This window comes from Larus michahellis, chromosome 5, assembly GCF_964199755.1.
Source record: "Larus michahellis chromosome 5, bLarMic1.1, whole genome shotgun sequence".
Lineage (NCBI taxonomy): Eukaryota > Metazoa > Chordata > Aves > Charadriiformes > Laridae > Larus > Larus michahellis.
In genome coordinates, this window is record NC_133900.1 from 48,149,496 (window position 1) to 48,173,560 (window position 24,065).

Consider the following 24,065-nt stretch of genomic DNA (forward strand, 5'->3'; position numbering starts at 1 on the left):
CCGGGAGGGGTCCTTGTCACATCGCCCCGCGGGGCTCCGTGTCACACGATCCCGCGGGGCTCCGTGGGGGGGAAGGGGGTCCGAGGAGTCCGTGTCGCGTCGCATCGCCCCGCAGGGCTCCGGGGGCTCCCTGTCACACGGTCCCGTGGGGCTCCTGGGGGTCGGACGAGCCCACGCCACGGCGGCGCGGGGGGGCTGTAGTGGGGGTTGGACGTGCCCATGAGCGGCTGGGTGGGGGGGAGGTGGTGGAAGGAGCCGCTGCGCCGGGGGCGTGTGCACAGAGCGGAGCAAGAGTTGGACGAGCCCATGCCTCGCGGAGGGGGTTCCAGCCGTGCACCGCGCTGTGTTTGCGCCCAGCTGTGGTCGGCGGTAGACGCCTTCCTGGTCCCGCTTCGTGTGAGGGGACAAGAGGGTCGGGCGGTATCCTGCGCGGCCGGAAAGGCGGAGAGCACGGGCAGCGCCGCGGCAGTGCCTCGGCGTCCCCCCCTGCGGCGCGGAGAGCGGTGGTGCGTGCGGCGCGGGGCGGGGAGGGGCGGGGCGAGGCGGGGCGGGGCGCAGGGTCCGCAGTGCCGCCGGCTCCCTCCTCCCGCTGCTGCATCGTCGTCGCCATGGCGCTGTGCGGCCGCTCCGCGCTCCTCCTGCCGCCCCCACGACCCTCGCCCCGCCGCTCCCGGGCCGCCGAGGCCTTCGTCAGGTAACGGGCGGCGGAAGAGGAGGGGGGGAGGCTGCCGGGGGAGGGCTTTGAGGGTGCGGGGGGAGACGCTGAGGAGCTGACAGGGAGGGGCCGGGCCGGGCCGGGCCGGGCTTTGGGCTGCTCTGAGGGGGCTGGTGGGGTGGGGCCGGGCCGGGTGCTGAGGGGGAAACTGAGGAACCAGGGGTGTGAAGGGGGGCTGGGGGCATTGGAGGGGCTGTATGGGCTGGGGTATTAAGGGTACTGAGGGGGGCGATGCCGGGGTTTTCGGGGAGCTGATGGGGAGGGGTTGGGGGCTTTAAGGAGTTTGGTGGGGGAGAAATTGAGAGCTGTGGGCACTGAAGGTGGTGACTGGGGAGAAAATAGGATGTTAAGGGAGTTGGGGTGGGCTGGTGGGAAGGATGGGGGGGGCTAGGGGCTTTGGAGGTGCTGGGGTAGGCTAGAATAGAGGGGTTGGGGCCATTAAGGAGAAGTTTTGGGGTGTCCAGGGGGCATTAAGGAGTTTTGGGGGCTGTTACCGGGGGATTAGGAGTCATTAAGGTTGGGTGGTTATGGGGGGCTGGAGCATTAGGAGCAGCGTTTGAGGGGCTGGGGCTACGGGCAGAAGGGCTGGAGCTTCACGGGGGGTGGCTAATTTTGCAGGTGGCTACTGGGAGAGAAGTGTTGATGGCCCCGATGGGATGGCAGGCAGAGGCCTGACTTGACTTCGTGGGTGTAGGGATTGGTGAATCCTGAATCCCACTGGAGGAGGGTGTGTGGGAGGCTGCGATGGATTGGGGGACAAAAAGAGAGGTTTGGGGACCGTGGAGAGGGGCTGGTCCGGAGAGAGTGGGCTTGGGGCAGTGTTACTGCAGGGAGCTAAGCCTGGTTCTGGTTTGGGTGGGGATGGATGTGAGGCTACCTTGGAAGTAGGGAAAAAAGAGCTTGGGAACGGTAGGAAAGCCAAAATTAGGTAGGGTAGGGATAGCAGAGATTTGGGCGAGGATGAGGGATTATAGAGAGAAAGGAGATTGTGTGTTTGTCTGGGCACCTGCTGGGTGGCTTGTGGAGAACTGCTTGAGGATGTGAAGGCAATAACATTCCCTGAGCTTCAGAAAAAAGGGGGATAGAACCCGACGAGATGGGGCGTGGGCACATGTTAGATGATAGTGTTGGTTCTATGGGAGCTCGGATGTCAGCTCAGGTATCGTTGGGTTGCTGGAGCTCTATTTCCTTTTAAAGAATTGAGGTGCACCGGTGTGTATGTTAAGCTACAGTGTATTATCTGAAATGTCTGAATATCACAAAGAACAACCCAGGAACTGAAGTACTTTCAATAGTTATAGCACAATAGATGGAAGTATTCACCAGTGTAAAGTCAGATAATGGAGTAACTGGGACATTGCATGTAAATTTCAGAAATGCATGTAAATTGCAGATAAACAGTTGACCAAGCTACCTCGGTATTAAAGTGGGTCTATATTTGCTGTAGATTTGCAATTTTTTTAAAAAAAAGTTTTTTATATTTTGTACAAGAAAGGAATAAAAGCATTTTCACTTTTCAGACCGTATGCTGTGAAATGAGAAATTCTGCACTGTGAGAGAAATGGAGGCTGTTCTGTTTGCTTGAAATACACGAACATGGCTGTTCTGTGATGATTGTGTTCCCTCTCTGCCTGCAGTTAGAAATTGAATTGATCATAAGAGGGAAGAAAAAGCGACCCTTTCAAATAATTTTTTTTTCACTTAATAAATTAATCTTACTTGTTTAGAAAGAGCTTAATATTTGTTTATAGCTGGAAAGGACCTAAAATTCATGATCAGTAACAAAATACCAAGATGGTAAAAAAAAAAAAAGCTGAAAGAGAAAATGGTTTCCACTCAAGTCTCTCTCTTTATGAGTGATTTTTGTAATCTGAGATCCTGTTTTAAAGTTGTCATGAGAACATTCAGACTCTTATGTGAACATCTGCAAGCTTTTGAGCTCCACTGGGAGATCCAGACAGCATCTGTAATTTGGCATGTTTGTAGGAGGCATGTCATTTGTTAATTTTTTTCCTCCTCAACATTTGTTCTTGTGCAGTGTTTTTTTTTTTTTTTTTTTCAGGCCAGATGGAGGCAGGGAGGCCAGTGTTTGCAATAAATTTCCCAAGCAGTCAGCAGATACCAGGCAGTTAATAAAAATAACTTAAAAACCCCCCACAATCTGTTACCCTCCTCCCCCTGCCCCCGAGTCCCAAACAGGAATGGAAAAATTCTTAAGACTATATAAAGAATAGAGAAACATCCAGAGATAATTCTTGGAGTTCTTCCACATACTTCAGAGTTTTGGTTTGCTGTATGGTGTGTTGGGAGCTGGTGTTTACCGCAGAGACCCTAGGGTTGTAACAACAAAAGGAAGTAAAGAATGGTTTTGTAAATAAAAAGAAGAAAGCCCTTAACTAAGAGATGAGTATTGCCCAAAAAAGGGTATGCCTTTTTAGAAGATGATGTCATGTTTCATATGTCTGTGTTTAGTGGCAAATGAGTGTTTCCCTTAAGAATACATGCATTTCTGAACAAAATTTCTATTGAATGCTTTGCTTAAATATCACCATCTAAAATCAATGTAAATTTGTTCTATTTGGTAGGGCGCTGGATCTACCCGATTTTGCATTACCTTTATGTAAAATAGAGTAGGCAAATCCTTGTTATTAATTACCCATGTTTGTAGCATAGTACAGATTCGTTCTCATTAGGCGTCTGTGTGGGGAAATGCAAAATGAGTACTTGGGTTCATTTTTATGTTGTCTTTGCCTATATGCCTTAATATTATCGTCCTCTAAACCATTCTGGCTTTAATCGCATAGTGGTTATGTATGTGGCTTTTTTCCTACAGCTTCAGAGGAGCAGTCAGTGGGGTGTTTGGGGACATGGCGGTGCAGGGACGAATGAGTTGTAGTTTCCCAACCAGTTTTAGCAGGGGACATATCTGTGTTGAAAGATTAACAATTGGTATCTGTGTGTTCCTTATGTAATTATGCTGAGGTTCAGGATTTTGTAATAGCACAGTTTGACCAAAATTTTTTTAAGGAATGCACTGTGTTTTAGCTGTGCAACCAGAGTGCTAGTTTAACTTGCTGAAGTACTGGAGGGAAAAAAAAAAAAAAAAGAGAGAAACAACCCCCACTCCTTGAATATGGATGGTTTTCTAACATGTTAGGGAAGTAAGATGGCTTAGGGTCTGTTGAGTTCTAGGCTGCAGCCAAAGTTAAAAGGGATGTGGGACTATATGGTTGATAGGAATAGGAAGGTAGAAGTGATGCTGGGGAAGGAAAAGTTGCCAAGGAGAGGAGCAGAGCTATTGCATTAACTCAGCTGCCTGGGGAGCTTCAGCCGAAGGTACCCCTTTGCGATCATTTAGCTTGAACTGATGGCAAAGCATGTGGCTTCATGCTTTCTGGCCACGTGGTTGCGGTGGTTGTGGTCCAGTAATGGGCTCTGAAAGTAAATTTAGTCTTAAGGCACTTCAGCTTAACTTCTGATTTTTGCTGAAGTGCTAGACACTTGCCTTGTCCTTCTGATCAGAAATTGACTGATGACAGAATAGTTACCCTGCAGCTGCTAGTCTTTCCTACTTCTTCAAATATTGCCATTTTCTCAGGTGATAGTGTTTTTTGGGGGGGGAATAGCTGCCATCCTTGATAACATGATGCAATGAAAATACAGAGCTGGTGTTTGTAAATCAATCTGTTAAACAGAGGATGCGTCAAGGCTGCAGATGTAACTGGCACGTACGTGTGTATAGGTGATGGGCAACCTGTCATTTGATTGTACCCATGGAAGAACTTCACTTTGTTTCCAGCCCATTAGCTGATGTTGAGGTCCTGTCTGCGAGTTACTCACGGTAAACAAGTATGCTGAAGTGCTGCACTGTCCAGCGTGGTTACAGAAAATAACAGTATGAGTATTGATGTGCAGCCTTAATAAATAGCGCTGCTGTTCAGATGTGCTGAAGCGCCAAGATCCTGAACGAGCTTGTAAATTGCAAAAGGTATCAGGTAGTCCAGATGTTTTTTAGTAAGGAGAGATTCCTGCCTGTTCTGGGTGCTTTGAGGTCTCTGAATTACAGAATTAAATATTACTATCGAGTTAAAGTCAAGAAGCAAGGAATTTGGTCCTGTAAAATGCACACAGAGTTAAAATTTCTGCCTTTATGTCCAGTTTTAATATTTGCTACTTACTGTTGCTAAACATGCCAGGTGTTTTTAAAGTTGCTAGATCTCCTGTTTACAGTCAAGCTGCATCCCTATGTTCATTGTAGAGAAATTTTGAAAATAGCTGGAAAATTGTCATGTATTCTAAGGTGGGTGAATGCCATTGTCTTTTGTGAGTGCCAGGCAGTAAAAGAGAGTTATTTTATTGAGCTAAGGAAAAAAATAAAACTGAGAGAGCATGTTATTGTTCAAGCTAGATAGTAAATTTCAAATAAACTACTTTGGAAATTAATGAAATTCTGAGAGTCTTCAACTCAATCTGACTTCTGGTTTCTGTTTTCACAAATATGTTAAGATGGTGATAATGTCAGGCTATGGGAAATCCAGGGAAATCCCATACTCTAATATAAGCAGACAATAATAATCTTTCTGGTAGAAATCATGAAGTCAACAAAAGGCCCATAAAAAATAAACTTGATTTTTTGAGGGTAGAGTGGAAACAGATGGTAGTAGCAGCAAGTTAACAAGAAGTGAGATTTGGAAAGAAGTATAAATGGTTTTATCTTTCCATTTTATTTATTTTTTAAAATCAAGTACTTAATGTTAAAGGCAGTGTCTGTCTTAAGTAGACAGCATGAATAGATTCAAGCCATTCCTGGAAGATGAACCTTGTTAATGTGAGGATTTGCACAAGCTTGCCAGGGGTGTCTCAGATTTTTCCCCTTGTTCGCTGCTATCTATCAAAGCTTTACCACGTGTGGGTTTTTAAGACTGCCTAGCCTTTGTGGGGGAGGAGCATAACATCTGCCAATATGAAGAAAAACATACTCAACACAGTGAAATCACATCCTTTGTCAGCTGAATTGCATGTTAACCACAGCTGTGGCCATCCCAGACGATGGTTAAGCCAGCCTGTGAGAATCAATTGGGAATCAATCAGGGATCAAGGCTAATATTGTTGCTGCATTGGTACCACTGGATTACGACAGCAAGCTTGGGCATAGAATAAATTCAGATAGCAACAAGGGATGCAGAAAAAAGTAACACGTTGTGGAAACATAAATAAAATGGGAATTAAAATACTGTGTGTCATTGTTTAAAAAACACATTTGTTCTTTCTGTTGAGAAAGGCACAGTTGTTAATATTCTCTTTTTTTTCCAACATACATGGCTTGCAGCGCCGTGTCTGTTACTAAGTTGTGACAGGCTAGACTGTTGTAAAGCAAAGTACTTTGCATAATTAGTATGAAGACATGTGAACAGATGAGCACTAATTCTTAGAAGTTAATGATTGTCAATTATCTTCCTCTTTTTTTTTTTGGCTTGGATCTAGTCCAAGATTAGCAGAATATCAAGTACCTCAATGTATAGTTTCTTAATTGGCCTAAGCACGCTTTATTGCCAGATGCTGCCCCAAAATGTGGCTTTGCCTTCTGACCCGCTTTCATCAGCAGTCAGAGCAGCTTGCTGATGTTTGAAAGCTTGCTTTTTTTTTTTTTTTTTTTTTATTCCTGGCCTAGAGTTTGTTTGGATCTGTAAGCCGATCTGACTTGACACATGGCTTGAAGGTTGTTAGTGCAGATACAAAGGCAGTGAGAACAGCCAGACAGCCCCTTGCAGCATCGTGGGCTTAAACCAATGTGGAAATCACATCTTCTGTTCAAAACTGCATGTTGGAAAAATTCTCACTTCACCTACTTCAACTCCTTACCACTTCTAAAGCAGCCTAGTTGTCTCTGGTTCTCTCAGATGTGGTTGGAATAGACCTAGTTTAAGTAGCTTGCAGCTCACATCTTCTCCGAATCTCATAGAATTCCAGGAATTTGGGGTTTCCTCAGAAGGGCTTCATGTAACTGTTTTTGAACACACCTAATGCTGATTTTTCATGATCAAGCTACTGTAAAATTTAGTTGTAGTTACATATGTGGGTGGATCCAGAGCCACATCTTCCAGGAGAGCATCCTGAAGCCCAAAGGGTTACACCATTGTGTGGAGATCGTTCTTCGTTGTTTCTGTTTGAAATTCTGTTACTGTGGTAAAATGAAAAAGATTAGAAAGTCAGTATCCTTGATAGGGTGCTTGTTTTGGAGATGGGAAAAGTAGTGGAATTTTGTTCCCAGGACGCTTTCTTTGTTTTTGTCAGCTGACTGTTTAATGTGAAATGCAAGAAAATGCCATTTTTTTTTTCTCTGGCTTTATACAGAGTTTAGCCTGTATTGTTTAAAAGCATGTATTAAGAATTCTAATTATTCTCTTCAGTATTTCTGAATAAGGTTGTTCTTCAGACACAGAAGTCTTCTGTTTTTAATGTCAGCCTTTGAATGTAATGATTTATACACAGTTGAAATGTCGTTGAAAATACTTCTGTGAAGAAGAGTTTTCCTAAGATTTCTTTCATAGAAACTATTTATTTAAACGAGGCAAGAAAAAATATTCTGTTGAAGGCTGTTTAATATTAAGATCGATGTAAACACTTTTATGGTCATACATCTCATGAAATAATGAACATATAGTTTGCCCTGTGCTTTTTCCTTTTATGTCAGGAGTGTCTCCTGAAGGGAATGTAGCACTGACATTCAGCTTTACTTGGCAAAAGTTTTGTAGCGGCTTAATCTGAGAACTTTTTATCTTTTAAGGATCCACCAAAGTTATAACATTCGTGAAAGATACTGAAGCTAATTCTAGGAGAGTAAAATTCCTAACCTTAAATCAAAACTTGAGGGGGGGGAAAAAATACCAAACCCAGAACAGATATGCAAGTACTTTCCTCCTCCAATTCCTCGCCACCCCCACCCCCCCCCGCCCCAAAGTTACTTGAACACATAAAAAGTGCTTTCACAGAGTCCAAGACAAAAACATCGTGTATTTTCCTTTGCTCTGCTCTGGTCCTGAAGCACAGGCTCATTATGCTAATTTTTCTTTTCAGGTGATAAATGTATTTGATCAGGTTTCCCTTTTGTCAAAGTTGTTAGTGTGAAGTTAAAATTTAAAGATTTTAGGAGTAACTTACCCTGTATCATATAGTAATATTTTATAATAAATGGGTGTATTTTCCCCACAATTTGCTTATGCGTTTTCGTACTTGTTCTTTGACAAATTTAGTTCTAACCGTTCTTTTCTTTAAAAGTGATCTGTATGGGGGGGGGGGAGATTGATAGCAAAATCAAGGTATATATTCATGCTGTGTTTATAATGCATAAAAGGTTTTAAAAATGTTTTACACTCCAGACAAACCTGTCTTTGGCTGGAGAATTACTTAAATTTGCCTTGAGAGTAAAAGTTGAACACAAGTAGTAGGGGGATTTTTGCATCTTGTTTCTGAGAGTTTTATGAGAATCTACCTCTTGTGTCTTCAGACTGGAAGCATTCATAATATTTTTTTTCTGATGACAGTTTCTTTTCTCACTCTGAGCAGAAGCAAGAAGCTGCATCCTCTGATATGGGAAATGTTTTAGTAAGAGTGAGTTTGGAAGCTGCTTATTGCGTCACTGCGGAAGTCCTTGGGCATGCTTTCTTACAGTCCTCAATCTGTCCTTCAAATATCCTTGGGAAGCAAGGGAAGCGTTTTTTTTTTCATGCAGGCTTTGTTTGTACATAAAGTTGCTTCCATTTTCTTGCATTTTACAGAGGCTCTAGCAATTCTACTTGCCTGCAGCTGGTCCTTAAATAACTGTAGGCTTGTTTGCATACTAGCAAATTAAATAAGTCAAATTTGTTTGTACCCATAGTGAAGAGTCTAGTGGGTTTTTTCTACTTTTGATCTTCTAACGTGGGAAGTATAAAAATATGAGCACTGTGTAACTTGCCGTAGTGGATCATCTCTCACCTAGCTAGTCTGGGTCCGGTTTAACAGTGGGATGAAAATCTTTCAGAATAAGATGCAAAATCTTAAGATTGGATAGCTGTGAGATTCAGTTTTAGGTTGTTTCAACAAACTAATAATTAAAGTTGCTAAAATGTGCAGCATAAAGTTCAATGTTTATTTTATGGACTTCATAGCATCACCTACATCGGCAACAACATCTGATAGTACCTGATTAGGTGTCTTTTTGCTGTCATCAGTGGCTTTAATTTCTGTTTCCGTATCTCATGGTGCATCAAAATATCTATTAATCCATACAGTGGACTGTGATATGGTGCAGTCTATAATATGGATTGGAAAATTTTAGGAAAAAATAATAATTGAGGGATTCAGACCTCAAATAGGCAGCTTAAAATTGGGAAAAAATAAAACTGGAGTATTTTGCATTGATTTTGTACTTCCTATGAAAGTGTCTTCAAATGTTGTCTGTCTTCTATTGTGAATGTTCAAATTGCACTTAGATTAGCTATGATGTAAATCTCTCATGTTCGTTCCGTCTTTCAGACTAAGTATAGCATGATAATTGTAGGATTACTGAAAAGATCTATTTGCTTTTTACTTGGCTTATGTAACTATGAAAATAGGAATTCTTGTTTATCTGAACAAATCATAAATTTAGCTCTGTTGCAGTGTTGCTGTAAGAGACATTTGTTTCCTAGAGCTGAACTGCTCATAGTTATATAAACAAGACTATGAACAAGAAAACACATTCAGTAATATCAGCAGTGAAATGTCTTGCCTTCTATCTGTATTAAAACAAGCTCACAAAATGTTGCCTGCAAGCACAAATTATGTTGCTCTCTTTGTGACTACTGTAGATGAATTTTGTGCCTGGCTTAAAGATGCATATTGGTTAAGTAAGTTAAAATTTATATAATAATTAATTTTTGTTATTAAAATCTTGGCAAGATTTGGTATTGTTGAATTTCTTTAGTGTAGATTATCAAAGATTATACGTCAGGTCTATAATTTTCCCTTATTGTTCATTTTAGAAAGAAATCATAGTTTTAATACACCTTACACATCTTATGAAAATGATCTAGATATTTCTTTGGGTATGGAGGGGAAAAAGTTCCTGCTTTTGTTGTTTGCTTTAAGTATTATTCACTTAGAGTTGTTTTGAGCCGTGGTTTACTTTCGGACTGGAAACCCACTAGTGTACATTCAGTTTGTTAATTTGTCTTGCAGAAAAAAAATCTTTCTTAAAAAGTGACATTTTTCTGGAGTTCGGCTTTTGTTATGCCAAATGAGAGTATTGGCTATATGTTTTCCCGTTATGGACCAGCTAAAATTATAGAGAGCAATGCCAGATGCAAGGAAGAACTGGAGTACCTGAAGCGTAAATTATAAGAGAAGACCTCCTGGTCAGGAGTGTCTGTCTTGGAGCACTCACTAAAATTGCTTTATCTTTTCTGACTGAAAGTTCCCTCAGTTCTGTGTTCCTGCTTGTGTATGTGCTTGTAATAATGACAGGGTGACCCCTTTGAGTCTTCACGATACTGGGAAGCAAAAGCATTACTGGGACACCGTGGGTAGCATGACACTGATATTTTATTAACTGAGGACGTGGAAGAGACCCTGCATGTTTGTGAGTGGAGACAGTTCTCTGTGCCTTCACCCTTTCTCCCCTACACTTGCATTTGTACGAGGTCTGGGATGTGTCTGTATTATGTAGTTACACAGGATGGAAGCGGTCTGATGGTGCTGGAGGTGCTCAAACTCCATCTTTTGCAAACTCCTCTTGTGGTGCAGGAGCTACTGCAGTCCCTTCCGTTGTCAGCTTTCTACCTGGGCGTCACCTGCCTCATGTTGCTTTGCTCTCTCCTTCTCTTGTAGAGAAAGAAGTGTTGCTGGCTTGCTGAGCGGAAACTTGAACAGAAATTTCTGCTAGAGGTTATTAGAGTTGTTATTATTAGTTATTATTATTAGTTATTAGTTTGGTTAGAATGGATGGTTAGGGGTTCTTTTCTTCTCTCAGGGCTATGTACGTAATCTTTTAGTGGACAAAAATAATCTGGGGTTTGATATGAGGTCTAAATGTATTTCAAACAAAAGATACCCAAGTTGAACTGTATCCACTTAATTTATATAATAAAGAAGAAAAATAGCTAGGTTGAATCTTTAGCCTACCAAATTTGAGCAATTCAAAACACTGACCTTAAGGATGAATTCTGTTTGTTTTGCAGCTGCAGCCGCCTTCGAAACATTCAGAGTATCCTGACACAGAGCAGCAAATCTCAACCTGATGGAATCCTTTGCATTTTAGGTTAGTTTTACCTTTTGTTCTTATTGTACTAATAAAGATACCATGAGTTGCAGAAAGATGAGGATCATCTCCTTCCTGCCCCAAGCCCCAGTGTTGTTTCTTAGTGAATGGACAGCTGTTTGATTGTTACACATTTTTCTCTGTAAATAATTCTTAAGCCTATTTACTAATTTCAGGCAAACTTACTACAATAGAAATAATATCAACATTCTTGCAAGCCTTATGTAAATTCAGTGACTAGAAGGAAAAGAGAATATTTGTTAATGTCCCAATTTAAGGAAAGATGGAGAGAATTTAATCCATGTCTATTTGGAGTAAACATTCAGCTGTCTAGGCAGTGTTTGTTTTCTAGCTGGTGCTTGGCATAAAAGCTCAAGGCTGAAGGCATGTGCGTTGCAGCTGGTTTCCCAGTGGAGGTGGGGAAGTGGAAGGGATTAGAAGGTGCTGAGGTTAAGGGAGTGGAGAAGAGCAGAAGAGCACCAAGGTTAGGGATCACGATACGCAGAGCTATGGAGGGGGGTGATTGAGACAAGCTTGGCTTATAAGAGATGCCATGGGGGAATAATCAGAAAACTGACAGAATTAATAAAACCTGAATTTAGGGGAAGGGAGGTCTTGCCTCAGGAGAAGTAATTCAAAATGCATTTAGAGTCACATGAGAAATCCGTGAAGCATTACAAGCTAAGTGGTGGCATATAAACAGCACGTGGTTTCAGTGCTTTATTTTTTCTGGGGTTGGGAGAAAAGGATGGTAAGATATAAAGTTGTGCGTGCAAGTATGCTGTAGGAAAGTTTTTTGTACTGCTTTACTATTTCTGTAACATTGACTCTTGTTTTTTATTATATAATCAGCATTAAGGTACTAAAGGAAAAAGTCAGGACCAATGATTGAAATTCCTTAGAGAGTAGGACTAAGGAGTGATTATTTAAATAATGTATTGCAGTTAAAGATGGAGACATCTGCTGTACCCCTAAAGAAGCTATGTGTAGTAACAGGCTTGCATTAAGAAATGCTACAACAGCCTGCTTCTTTTGTTTTTTTGTTTTTTTTTTTTTTTTAATGGTGACGCAAGAAAACTTGAAGAAGCTCATTTACTGAATCACAAAAAAGTTTAAAATGTGTATAACCTGGTTTTCTTTTGGTCATTGATAACTGTATAACATGAGTCTTCCTACCCCACATGCTCTAGGGTAAGAGTTTAGTAAGTCTTTGGCTAAGTAGTAACTTTACAGCTGGGAGGTCTATAAGGTGACTTTGTCAACCTTTGAATGAAGCTTAATCGTACAGGATGAAGTATTTGGTTTTTGGTTTTGATGCTAGTCTAATTTCATAAAATATGTCAAGTTGTGTCATCTTGCCATTGACACTGTAGTATTTCTTGACTATTGTTAACTCTGAAGCTGCAGTAAGTCCCAAGCAAAGAATAGTCACTCAAAACATTATATAGCTTTAGGGAAAGCATTACAGGCAAAAGGAATTGCTTTGTGTAATCCTCAGTGTAATGTGGAGTATTTAAGTCCATGCATAAGACCATACCTTTTAATAAATAAGCATTTCTGTTACGGAAATATAGGGAGCGTGTTTTCTTATTAGACTTGTGCTTTGCACTAATCTCTTTCAGTGCCCACAATGGGACTGTTGTTGTCTCTAATCCGACCTGTTCAATTTAGCCTGCCGAATTTCTTGCATAACTTCTGATTAAGCAGGCATGTCACTCTGTTATAAGTGCATTAAATCTGTCTTCAGATACAAGGTTCAGATGACAAAAAATGTGTAGTCTTACATTTTGAGTCCTGTTGACTTGTTTGGAAAGCAGATATTCTTACAACTATGCGTTTTTTTACAGTCAGTGCATGTTATATTTCACTTGGCTGTCTTTAATTCCCTAGAGTTAATGCATTTTCATCACTGCAACTTTAATTTTACATACTGGGCTGTGAGATAACAATATAAACTTTCATATCTTCACTTCAAGTAGATTAATATTTATACTGAAATTAAAACCAGCATTGTAATATTCCAAAGAGAGATGAGAACTGACCAATTATTGATACAATTGTTTAAATGTAGTTACAGCTGATTTTTTTAAAAAGAATCCTGTCATCTTATTTTGAAGTGGTTAAATGGTAGCATTCCTGCATTCTTTGCCAGGGAGAAGAGACATCACAACTGGCAGGAAGAAGAAATTTGGAGATTGGCATGTCAGACATCTTTAAAAAGCTGTGATGTCTCAGCTGGAGTGTGTTGCTAAGAAAACAATATATCAAACTACCTGAATTATACTCTAAACTATGTTTTTAACAGTGGTGTTTCTTGCATCTTACCTTTCAACAGAGATTTTCAGCTCACCATTAATTTGATATGATTTCTGAGGATTTTTATTTAGTTTCAGTATGTTTTTTTAGTTTCAGTATGTTTTATCTATAAATGATTGTGGTTGTAGCTGTTCTGATCATAGATCAAACCATTTCACTGTTCAGCAGAGCTAAGCTAAATTTTTAGACTTTGACACTTTTTATCCTCCCTGAAGAGGATAGGAATACTTCAGAGGCTGTGCCAGTAAATCTTTTAAGTTTATTTTACCTTAGTTTTTATATCCATCCTACGTAGAGCTCTTGCTCTTTGGATGTGGGAGAAACTTGACCAGCGTTCAGTACATTGGACTGATCATTCATCCCATTCCCTTTCCCAGTGGAGACTATTTTAATGATTATTGTGCTACTTCTCTTAGATGGTGGTTCCACAACTTCATGATGGTTTTGGGCAGCTGTCTGAAGGTGATCTTGTCCGTTCTCTCCAGCCTCACCTTCTTGCTACCTCCCTGGTGTCCCTGGAGCTCACATGGCCATTCAGTGTGTTATGGAACAACTATTCTTTGGTCTAATACTCAAGGGTGTGTCAGAAATGCATAGCTGGGACAAAGCAGGACTTTTTTTACCTGTAGGCTATGTTTATTTCAGCTTAGCAACCGTGAAATCGCAGATATGAGAGATGGCTGAGCTGAATGCTTTTTGCAGCACAAAAGGGGCATCTCAGCCTGCCCTAGACTATTCCTCTTACCTTTCCTTTGTTTCCTCCCCACCATGCTGGTGGTTGGTTGATATCTTGCACCTGGTTGTTCTTACAGAGCAAACACATTTTTTTAAAAAAACTTTTTTTTCCACCTCTGTATTTGGCCAGACTAGTTTTTCTGTTGGTTTTGTGAACTGAATCAGCTCACTTGAGAGGTCGTATGAGCACTGACTGCAGGAGGAGAAGGAGGAGCAGGAATGGCTCCTTGGGCAGCAGTGAGCTGTTAGCCTGAGCCATTGTCTAACTACATCCTTGTGATGAGTTTGGAACAGGCTGGGAGTTACTAAACTCCCAGCTCAGCTGGAGACAGGCGTGGGGGTTTCCTAATTAATAGCCTTTCCCATTGTTCTATTGAGGACTCCTAATACGCTTTCTGGAGGTATCTTATCTCTGTCATTGTTTCATTTCCTGTTTATTTTCCACTAACTATAGCCGTTCATTTAACTCCATATGTTTCTGTAGAATAGTATTAAAGCCTCAGTATGGAAGATTCTTTCTGTGCTGGGTACTTAAAACGCCCCCCAAAACCACCAACAAAAAAACAAACCACAAACCCCAAATATTCTGTAGAGTTAATGATTTCCTGGTAAGCTAATGCCTTCCCTGCTAGCCTCTTAGCATTCTGCGAGCAATAAATTCACCCATGTCCTCTGTTATAAAAGCTAAGCTTATCAGCTGCCCCTCTTGGTAACATCTTTTTGTCTTCTGTTCCCCTTCTTCTGTCATTAACAAAAAAGCAGGGTTTTGGTGTTCAGCTTTGAAGATATCCTCTTCAAGATGCTTCAAGCCTGAAGAGCTGGTGCACCCAGATAAAACCTCAAACTCTTCAAGTGATGGTGACATCTTAACTTTTTTTTTTAATGAGGACAATTCCTCATTTTTGTTCTGATCTTCCAGACTTTACAATCATCTGTTCTTTTTTCTGCTTCTGTTAGCCTGAGCACGCTGCTTTGGCTGTCTAGGTTTTGGAGACCCTGGCAATGAGCCTGATAGGAAAAAGTACAAATGCCATGGCTGCTTTCATCCATGGTGTTTGGCCTGTAGTTGAGGGTGCCTTGTTAGATTAACATTTGAGATGATAGGTGATGTTTGCTTGCTGCTCGCAGAACAACTGATCTAACTGTTTGCTGACACTGAAAGGGACTATCCTAACTCCTCCTTTATGCTAGATTATTGCTCATCTGATTGCCTTCAGAAGTTGCGTCAGTTAGGCAAGTAATCAGTAAAACATTATCCTTAGGACATTATATGTGTTAGCTTTCTAAGGCTATAGCTGATTTCAAGGAGACTGACACATTTAAATGGAGTTCCCTAGAACAATGGGACAGTTGCTTACTGGAAGAAGGGAGTCTCCAGACTTGGTTGTAATTAAAATCCCACCCCCACCTGGAGACAGGGGCTTTGACACCAGTATTCTAGATTACATTGGTATACCTGCTTTCATGGGGCTGGAAATATAATATAAACAGTGTGTTCTCCCTCTCCTCCCTCTTTTGTACCCTGTCTCTCTTGAGTTCACAGATCCAGGGCAGTCTGGTTATGCAGAAAATTACTGGCATAGCAAAGACAGAGCATTGCAGCAGAGGGGAAAAAATGAGTGACTGGGCCTGAGCATTCTTTAGCTGAGTCTTATCAGTTCCATGACCTGAGTTACAGATTGACTGCTAGGACTCTTTTGTCAAGGAATGCCTCCTGACACATAGAATTGTGACTTCTTTTAAAAAGAGCATGCTGCAAGGACATATACGTATACGAATGTGAGATCAGTGCCAGAAGCTAGATAGCAGAGGATTCAAAGATAGTGGCTGGAAAGATTTTTGAGGACTGAGAAAGCTGGGGCAGATGTGATGCAGCTTCCCCCTTGCCCAACACAGTTCAAGGAATGCAGTGCTACAGCATGTTATTGGTGCTGATAACCATGAAGCCTTGAGCGGGGAGCAGTATAACAGAGGTTCGTAGCTTCAGCATGATTTGAGGTGATTGTTTCTCTTCTGTAGGCTTAAACCAAATATCTTGAAATACATGTGAATTCTCCAAAGGCCAATTGCTGCACAAACGAGGGAGTTTATTAAGATGTGGGATTCAGTAGCTGGATGCAGACGCGGCGTCGGGTTAGCACTTTAAAGCTGAATCATAGCATTAAAAAAGGAGACATAATTAGGAGAACCTAGGATTTATTCCAATTTCTGGTACATTCAGGTTACTCTTGAGGAGTTTGATTTCCGATGCAAGTCCTGAAACCCAGACATCCAGGCCATGTTGTTATATCATCAGTGTACTGATCTCTCCTTTGGACAGTGGTAACAAATATTCATTTGTTGGCAACCATCCAATTGTATCCTAATATAACTTGGTAGGAAAACTTGATGTTAGTGTTTATGAGAAATTTTGAAGCAGCTGGGACCAGTGACCTCTATCAAGTATGATGTCAAGGATGTTGTTTTGTGCGTAGTTTACTTGTGGAGAAAACCTGATTTATTACGGTAGAATTAGGAACTGTGACTGTGAGATGAAAACATTTCCTAAATCTGTGGCCTGTATTTCTTGTATGAATCTTATATCTCTTCGTGCTCCATATCTTCAATTTTTTAAATTTTATTTTCCCAAGGAACAGAAAAGGCTTTCCTTAGAAGCTGTTTGTATACCATATGTTTTGTCAGAATATCTTTGCACAATTCGTTAGAAGTCTGCACTGGCTTTCTGGTGACTCAGGGATTGCACTATAATACTGATAAGATAATGTTTAATCATGTATTCTAAAGCAGGAGATTTAGGTCACAGGATTAGTTTGTTAGGAAGCTTCATTCAAGAACGTATTAATTAGAATGCATACTACATACAGACAGATGTTTAAGTTTGAATTACTAGATAAAATTGAACTTGTGTTGATGCAGAGCACTGCAGAAAACTAGACTCATCTAATTTTTTTCAAGCAATGCCTGTGGATTTAGGTCAAGAGTGGAATGTCAGGATGTGGCAATGAACTTGAAAAACTCCTTGTTCACTACCCCGTTTTCCTAGTATGTTCAACAGGCATAAGTGCCCACTAACTGTGTGAGGGAGCTGAATTAATACTTCTGTTTTAAAATTTTCTTATTAGGGAAGAAAACAAACTTTTCAGGTGTACAATGTTAGGACACATAACACTTCACATGTGGTTTTGCTTTTGCAGGAATAGATAGTCGATACAATGAAGGTTGCAGGGAACTGGCAAACTATCTGCTTTTTGGCTTGTATAACCAGAACAACAATGACTTTGAAAGAACTGGGTTTCCTGAAGAAGTTCTTGATGGTAAGATACTCAGCATTTTTACCTGTTCTTCAGTCTTTCTGGAGGGAGTTGAGTGGAAAAAGGGGCATACCTCAAAAAAAAAAAAAAGTCAGTAAATTTCTAATTGTGTATGTACGTGTGAAAACCTATTCTTAAAAATGCTGCTGAAGAACTCTTGTTTTTAAACATGTCCCCTCTCCATACATTCCCCAAGGTGTTCTAAACCTAGACAAATAAATCCTGTTATGAGAAGTCCTAGTTCAGTCATGGTATGTATGTACATGCGTTAACGATTATTGTGTGATCACACCTCTGGAGTTCTAAAATACTTGAACTCTTTTTTACTTCAATATATTAACTCGCTTTTGTAATATTTGAAAGGTGGCCGGTCACCATGATCGTAGATTATTATTCCCTTATTTGCACAAAACTTTGAATATCTACCCCATAGGCTGTAGTGCTGGTTTTTAGTTGGAGCAACCTTCTCATGCAATATCAGGCAAGAGCAACTATAGTTTACAGTTTTGTAAGGGCTCTGTAAGGACTCATCACTGACACTCTTGGCTTTTCAAAGGACTGGCTGATGCAAGTTCTGTGCAAGACTTCAGAATAAACCCACAATTGTTTGGAACAGTAAGAAGTACTATTGTACTTGGAACTGTATATGACTGCCAACTGTTTCGTTCTCTTTTTTTAAAGAAGTGGAACAATTTTCTTTTAATGAGGCACATTATAGGAAAAGTATTTTCTGTTCAGTTTCTGTGAGGTTTTTTTTGTGCCCATATAGTTCTGTGCATGGAGTGTTGATGCTGGAATAATATTTATTCTGCTTGTTGCAGATATAATCATATTAATAAAAGCTGACAGTGTCCATCTGTACTGTAACCCTGTGAATTATAATCATCTTTTGCCGTACGTGGCATACTGGAAGAACTTGCATTTTCACTGTCTGACTGAAAATGAGGTAAGTGGAAAATGAATGCCGATAAGAATTGCTAATGAACTGATATTCAAAGTGGAACTTTTTTAACATTCCTTCCAGAGATCTTTTTTTCTTTTTCATGCTCAGCAGGGGAGTGATCTGCATGTATATGGGTATTAACAATTTTTCTAATGTGTGCAAGAAGAATATGTTTTTAATACTTTGTATTTGTTGGAGTGTGAAGACGAATTGCTCTAATTACTATTGTTTTGACATGAGTCAATGGTCTTTTAATGAGAAAGAACATGTGGGTTGTGAGAAATGCAGAATCTGAATCAAGTACCACAGTCAAGACTGCGATTTCCAATGATAGCTTTATTGGCTAACAAAGCAGTGTTTTAATGCGTTGTTTGCCAATATTTTTAGAATATTAGAAAAGATGTGCTTAGTAAGCCATTTAAAATCAAGAAACTGTATTATGTATTTTCATTTCAACTTTCAACTCTTCCTTTCAAGAACTATTAACCTCACTTTCATTGGACCATGTGAGTGATGTGAGTTTCATCTTGCATTTAGAATCAAGGTATTCTTAAAAAAATTATGTTAATCATAGTAGAGTATTGTTAGAGGAGTAAAAAATGAAAATAATTTGTCTATGTGTAGAATAAAAGTGTTTTTATTCCAGTTGAAGCTGGAAATGCTTCTTCCTAAGTGCCATCATGGGAAGCTTCCTCCCCTGTTCAGTTCTGTGTAGTTCCTTTTCTAGATTAGAATTATACTGAAATCTGAAGGGAGTGGGTTAGGAGTTTGCAATGTCAATGGGTGAAGCTGGTGGAAGAATGAATGGGGAGGTCAGGGAGAGAAGGGAACCTTTTGTTCCCTTGAGTTTCCAGCTTGAAAGCAATGGGGCTTATGATAGATTGATTGTGTTTTCATCTGTCTGTTTGATAGTTTAGATCACAGACTTATGAAATAATTTAGGTTAGAAGGGACCTCTGGAGATTGTCTTGCCCAACTTCCTTCTTAGGGCAGGGTCAGTGTTGAGATCAGATCAGGTTACTCGAGTTTTTTTGCAGTTGGATGTTGAAAGTGTCCAAGGATGATGACTGCAGAACTTCTTTCCATTTCTTGACTCTCCTAATAGTGAAAAAGTGTTGCCTTTTATCCAATCTGAACCTCTCTTGTTTTAAATCATGCCCCTTGTCATGCATCCTGCAACAGCAGACCACTGCGAAGAGCCTGGCTTCACCATCTCAGTAGTGTTTTTTGCGGGTGTTGGAAGGCAGCTCTGAGGTCCAGCCTGAACAAGCCTGGGTCTCTCCTTGTAGGACAAGTGCTCCAACCCACAGATCGTCATGGTGGCCCTCCACTGTACTTGCTCCAGGTTGTTAATGTTGTTCTTGCACGTAGGTCCCAAAACTGGGTGTAGTGTTCTAGATACGGTTCCATGAGTGCTGCATGGAGGGGGATAATTACTTCTTGTTAAGATGTAAACAGTTGGAGCTACAGGTGAAAGCGTGCTATAGCAAAATCTAAAGCCTGGCTTCATAAAGTTTTTCTGTTGCCAAAATCCCTACTGAAAGGGCAAATCTTGAAGCATACCTGATGGTGATAAACACACATGCATTTTGGAATGAAGAAGGGAGTAGTTCTTAACACTATTGCTAGCACAACTGCAATCTCAGCTATTGAATTTTAAGCTCCATCCGCTTATGGCCTTTTATATGATTTATCATGGTAAGTAGTAACCTTAATCACACAGTACTGGCTTGAAATAGTGATGTAACTAGAAGGGTAAACCATATGCCTTGGTATTTGTGGAAGTGAGTGGAAAAGTCTGATTTCTGAAGCTGAAAATACAAAGTTTACTCCATTGCTGTTTCATGTGAATGAGCTAAGTGATGCATTTTCTAATGTATAAGAATTGCCAGTTTCCTAGATTACTTCTGAAAGAGAAATCAAAAACTGTTGCTGTGTCAGGCTTTAAGTGCATCCTGTTTACAGGAGGATTGCCTGCAGTGGCTTTTAAGCAATTTTTTTTTTTCAGTGATAGAAATAACTTTTGTTTGCTTTTGTAAAAATGAAACCAAAAAAGCTCAAGAGTTTTAGAAATAAAGCAAGCAATGCTGTGGCTGACTCTGTGAAGCTCTTGGTGAATCTGGCAAAACCTATAGCCTCTCCTTTGTTCCTTCCTACTTGTCTTTAACTAGGTCATAAGAATTTAAGTGAATATCCTAGTTATTGGAAGAAAAACCATATTATTAAAGAACGCCCATTTTCAAAATGGCCAAATAAGATAAAGTACTGAAATTTTATGCATACTGTATAAGCTTTCTGGGTGTCATGACTGTACTGTTTATGGAACGGGCTGCATTTATATTTGCAATAGCAGATAGTGAGCAAGCCTTTAGCACTCTGCCAAAACCCGAGCTCTTATTCTAATGGCTTTTTAAGTCTTGAGAAACTGGCAGTTGTTTGGGGCTTGGCTTTGAGCTGAAACTTTGATCTGGCTTCCTGAGATTGAAGAAAGAATGCATCATAGAGGAACTTGGGCTGCATCTTAAATTCAGGCTTGTCTTAAAAGAACTTGTTCTTAAAATAAATTTTTTGGGTGTACCCTGAGGCTCAAAAAGTTCATAATTACGTAATTTACCTTAATATTAAGTTCAGAGCAGTGTACGTTTAAAAAAAAAAGAAAAAGTAGTAGACAAAACACTATTGCCTTCTGATCTTGCTCCAAAAAGCAAGTGACTCTTGAAGTATCCAGTGGGGCTAGGCCTTTTGGTGTCAAACTTGCTGTTAAACTGTACCTTTTCAGATAGAAATCAGAGAGCATTTCTAGGTTTTTGTTCTGTTTATAGAAATGATTTTTGTGTGATTTCTTTCTTCAGTCTAGTTTTTATGCTTCCCTGAGCCATGTGTGATATTTGTTCTTCACCCCTTCAGTCTGCTGAAGTCTTCAGACAACTGCAGTCTGCTACTAGCATGAAACAGCAAGATAGTGTTGCATGGTGGTGTCTCCTCTTCTTTCCTCTTCCTTTTCCTACATATACCTCTCCCTCAGACAGCAGTCGGTTCTCAATGCTTGTTCTGTGACCTAAGGCATATCTTGTCGGTCTGCTTTTCCAGTTTAGTGTTGTCAAGCTGGTAATTTTTTATTTTTTTTTCTCAGTGGCAAGTTTTTGTGGCACGTCAGTTGGTATTCTCAAAGTATCTTTTATTGTTTAAAATTGTCCAGAGTCTAGTAGATGATGTTGAGAGACTTCACTGAAAGCTGAAAATAAAATATACATTTATGCCTTCATATAACCTTATTAAAAACCTTGCTCTGCAGTTTTAATTTTAAAGAACAATTTCCATTGGCTTGAATACATCCCTGCCATGATGGAGTTTCTAAAATATAGAGGCTAAAGAGGTTCTTCAACTTCTGGAACCTGTAGGTAGTATTTTAGTGGATTATGTGAAGTGACATTTGCCATGGAATTAAAGCAGTACAATATGTATTCCCTTTAGTGCAAAACTAACCATCAAATTAGGCATGCCTAATCAAATTTTATTTTAAATGATTTCTTTCAGTATGAAGATGAAGAAGCTGCAGAGGAATTCAAAATTTCCAGCTTTGTAGACATGGTTCGAGATTGTAGTCGCATTGGTATTCCATACAGCTGCCAAGGTAGGTTAGCTTGTTTTATGCTTATAGTGTAAGTGTTTTGCAGCGTGCAAGGCATGCAGTTCAGGGAATGAAGATTGCCTTTGGTAAAAAATACGGATTAATATGTCAATAGTTTTCTTTTAGCCTCTTTTTAATTGAGTTCGGTTTCTTTCTGAAAAATGTAAGCCCTTAGTCTTCATCTGAAGGGTGAATGCTCGCAGCGTGAGGCAAAGAAATAATTTGCATTCAGAGAAGTGTGTTCTGCTGCTACAGAAGTTCTCTGTTCAGATGAGAGCTCCAGATAAATACTTCTTTATGTAAGGAAAGAATAAATGTTTCGTTACGCAAGTTTCCTTTTTTAGCACTGAAAAAACTGGACTGTATGACTTCCTGTTATGATCTGTAGCCAGCCTTGCAGCCTGAACAGTGTAATCTTACATTGTTCAGTGAAGTGTACTTTGCAATATCCCCAACAGTGAATAATGCAAAAGCAATGCAGTGCATGTTCTTCACTGTGCAGCACGAGCATAAGGAGTTTTTGATCCATAGTACAGTAGGTGAGAGGCGAACAACAAAAAAAGGCAAATAACTTTCTATTTTTGAACCATGTAAGTTCAAACCAAGCTAATTCAGTGGAGTGGGTTTTTTTGTTTGTGGTGTGTGGTTTTTTTTTTTAAATTCATAATTCTTCATTGCTTCTATTGAGGAAAGGAGAAAGGATGATGTGCTCTGACTGCCTGAAAAATGATTAATGGGTCAGGGCAAGGGGGAAGGATGGTGATTCTTTGTTAGGAGGTATCTAAAGAAGGTGTGTAGTTTAAGGATGATAATCACAGTTCGCTTCAGATGGCTTACAGCTTCACCGATTAGTAGCAGAATAGTTTTCCTCTCCCCTGACTTAAAATTCTGATTTAACATAGGGATGACATTGACAGTATTTTACTTAAGCCCAAATATTTGAAGGAATGGGAGGAAGTAACGTTCCCTGTTTATTATCTTGAATTTTAATAGGCACAGTTTTGCTAATGGTCTTGGAATGAAATTTGCAAGGAGACATAATACCCTTTGCTAGACTGTTAGCTAGAAAAAACGGACAAAATTTGGGGTGCTGAGAAAGGAGTTTCTAAAAGCTACTGTCTTCACAAAAAACAGTTTTCAATTGCAGAATTTAAGTTGTACAGAGACAGGACAATTGAGCTCTTTTATTAGAATCTGAGAACAACTCTAAGATCTCACAGAAAGTTAAACTGCCAGTATTTGTGAGAGAGTGTTTCTGTGAAACTTCTTTTGCAGGTCATCTACAGATATTTGATATGTTCATTGTTGAAAAGTGGCCAATAGTGCAGGCTTTTGCACTGGAAGGAATTGGGGGCGATGGCTTCTTTACAATGAAATATGAAGTAAGTAGTTTAATTTTTAAACTTCTTCCATTGCCATTCTGAAGCAGAAATTGAATCACGGAATTATTTCAGTTGGGAAGTACCTTTTGAGATCATCTGGTCCTGACTCACCGCTTGAGTGAGCTTCTAAGTTGGATGAAGTTTTTCAGAATCTTACAAAGCTGAGTTTTGAATGTGCAAGGATGGAGACGCCACAGTCTTGCTGAGAGACTGTTATGAGCTACACAGCACTCTGTCCTGGATAAACCATGATTGTTTTATTGCCCCCCAGCCTCCCTGATGTGATTTCGAACTTTTTTCTGTATCTTCTAGAGCCTCCTGTAACAGAAGACGCTTTTTTTAACTCTGCTACATGGGTATAGATTTTCAAGAGCAGTGCAAGAGAAGCTGGTTAGTGACAAATGTCTTGAAATGAACTGAGAAAATTAGAAGTGACTGTATTTCTTGTGTCACTGGTTTTGACAGAGAGATGCATCTACTTTTCTCATCAGCATTATATATTGCATCATCATAGCCTGCTGAATAGGGCAGAAAGATTTTGGATGATGCTCCTAGTTGTAGTAATGATTTGCTGTTCCACTCTGAGCAACTTGTGTAATTTGATTTGCCTATTTATTAAATATACTCTAACAGCATCTTCAGAGGCTTTGTATTTATGTACTTGTTTGAAGCTTCTCGTATTTAATTTTCTTGGACCTCTGCCACAGAAATACAGATGTCCTATTTTTCTTGTCACTCCTCCATTTTTACAGC

The 24,065-nt window shown here is 40.1% G+C and overlaps 1 protein-coding gene across 2 annotated transcripts in view; it reads left to right on the top strand.

Moving 5' to 3' along the window:
* The first annotated feature begins 535 nt into the window (after positions 1-535).
* Positions 536-24,065, top strand: part of DNAAF9 (dynein axonemal assembly factor 9) — a 77,332-nt gene continuing 53,802 nt past the window's right edge. For both annotated transcript variants that reach the window (XR_012587008.1, XM_074587199.1), the window contains exons 1-6: positions 536-694; positions 10,915-10,994; positions 17,240-17,359; positions 18,178-18,302; positions 21,837-21,933; positions 23,206-23,312. Coding sequence is in view for 1 of the 2 variants with exons in the window: in XM_074587199.1 (XP_074443300.1) it covers positions 609-694; positions 10,915-10,994; positions 17,240-17,359; positions 18,178-18,302; positions 21,837-21,933; positions 23,206-23,312 (615 nt within the window). In the remaining variant the exon portion in view is untranslated. The remainder of the gene's footprint in view (positions 695-10,914; positions 10,995-17,239; positions 17,360-18,177; positions 18,303-21,836; positions 21,934-23,205; positions 23,313-24,065) is intronic.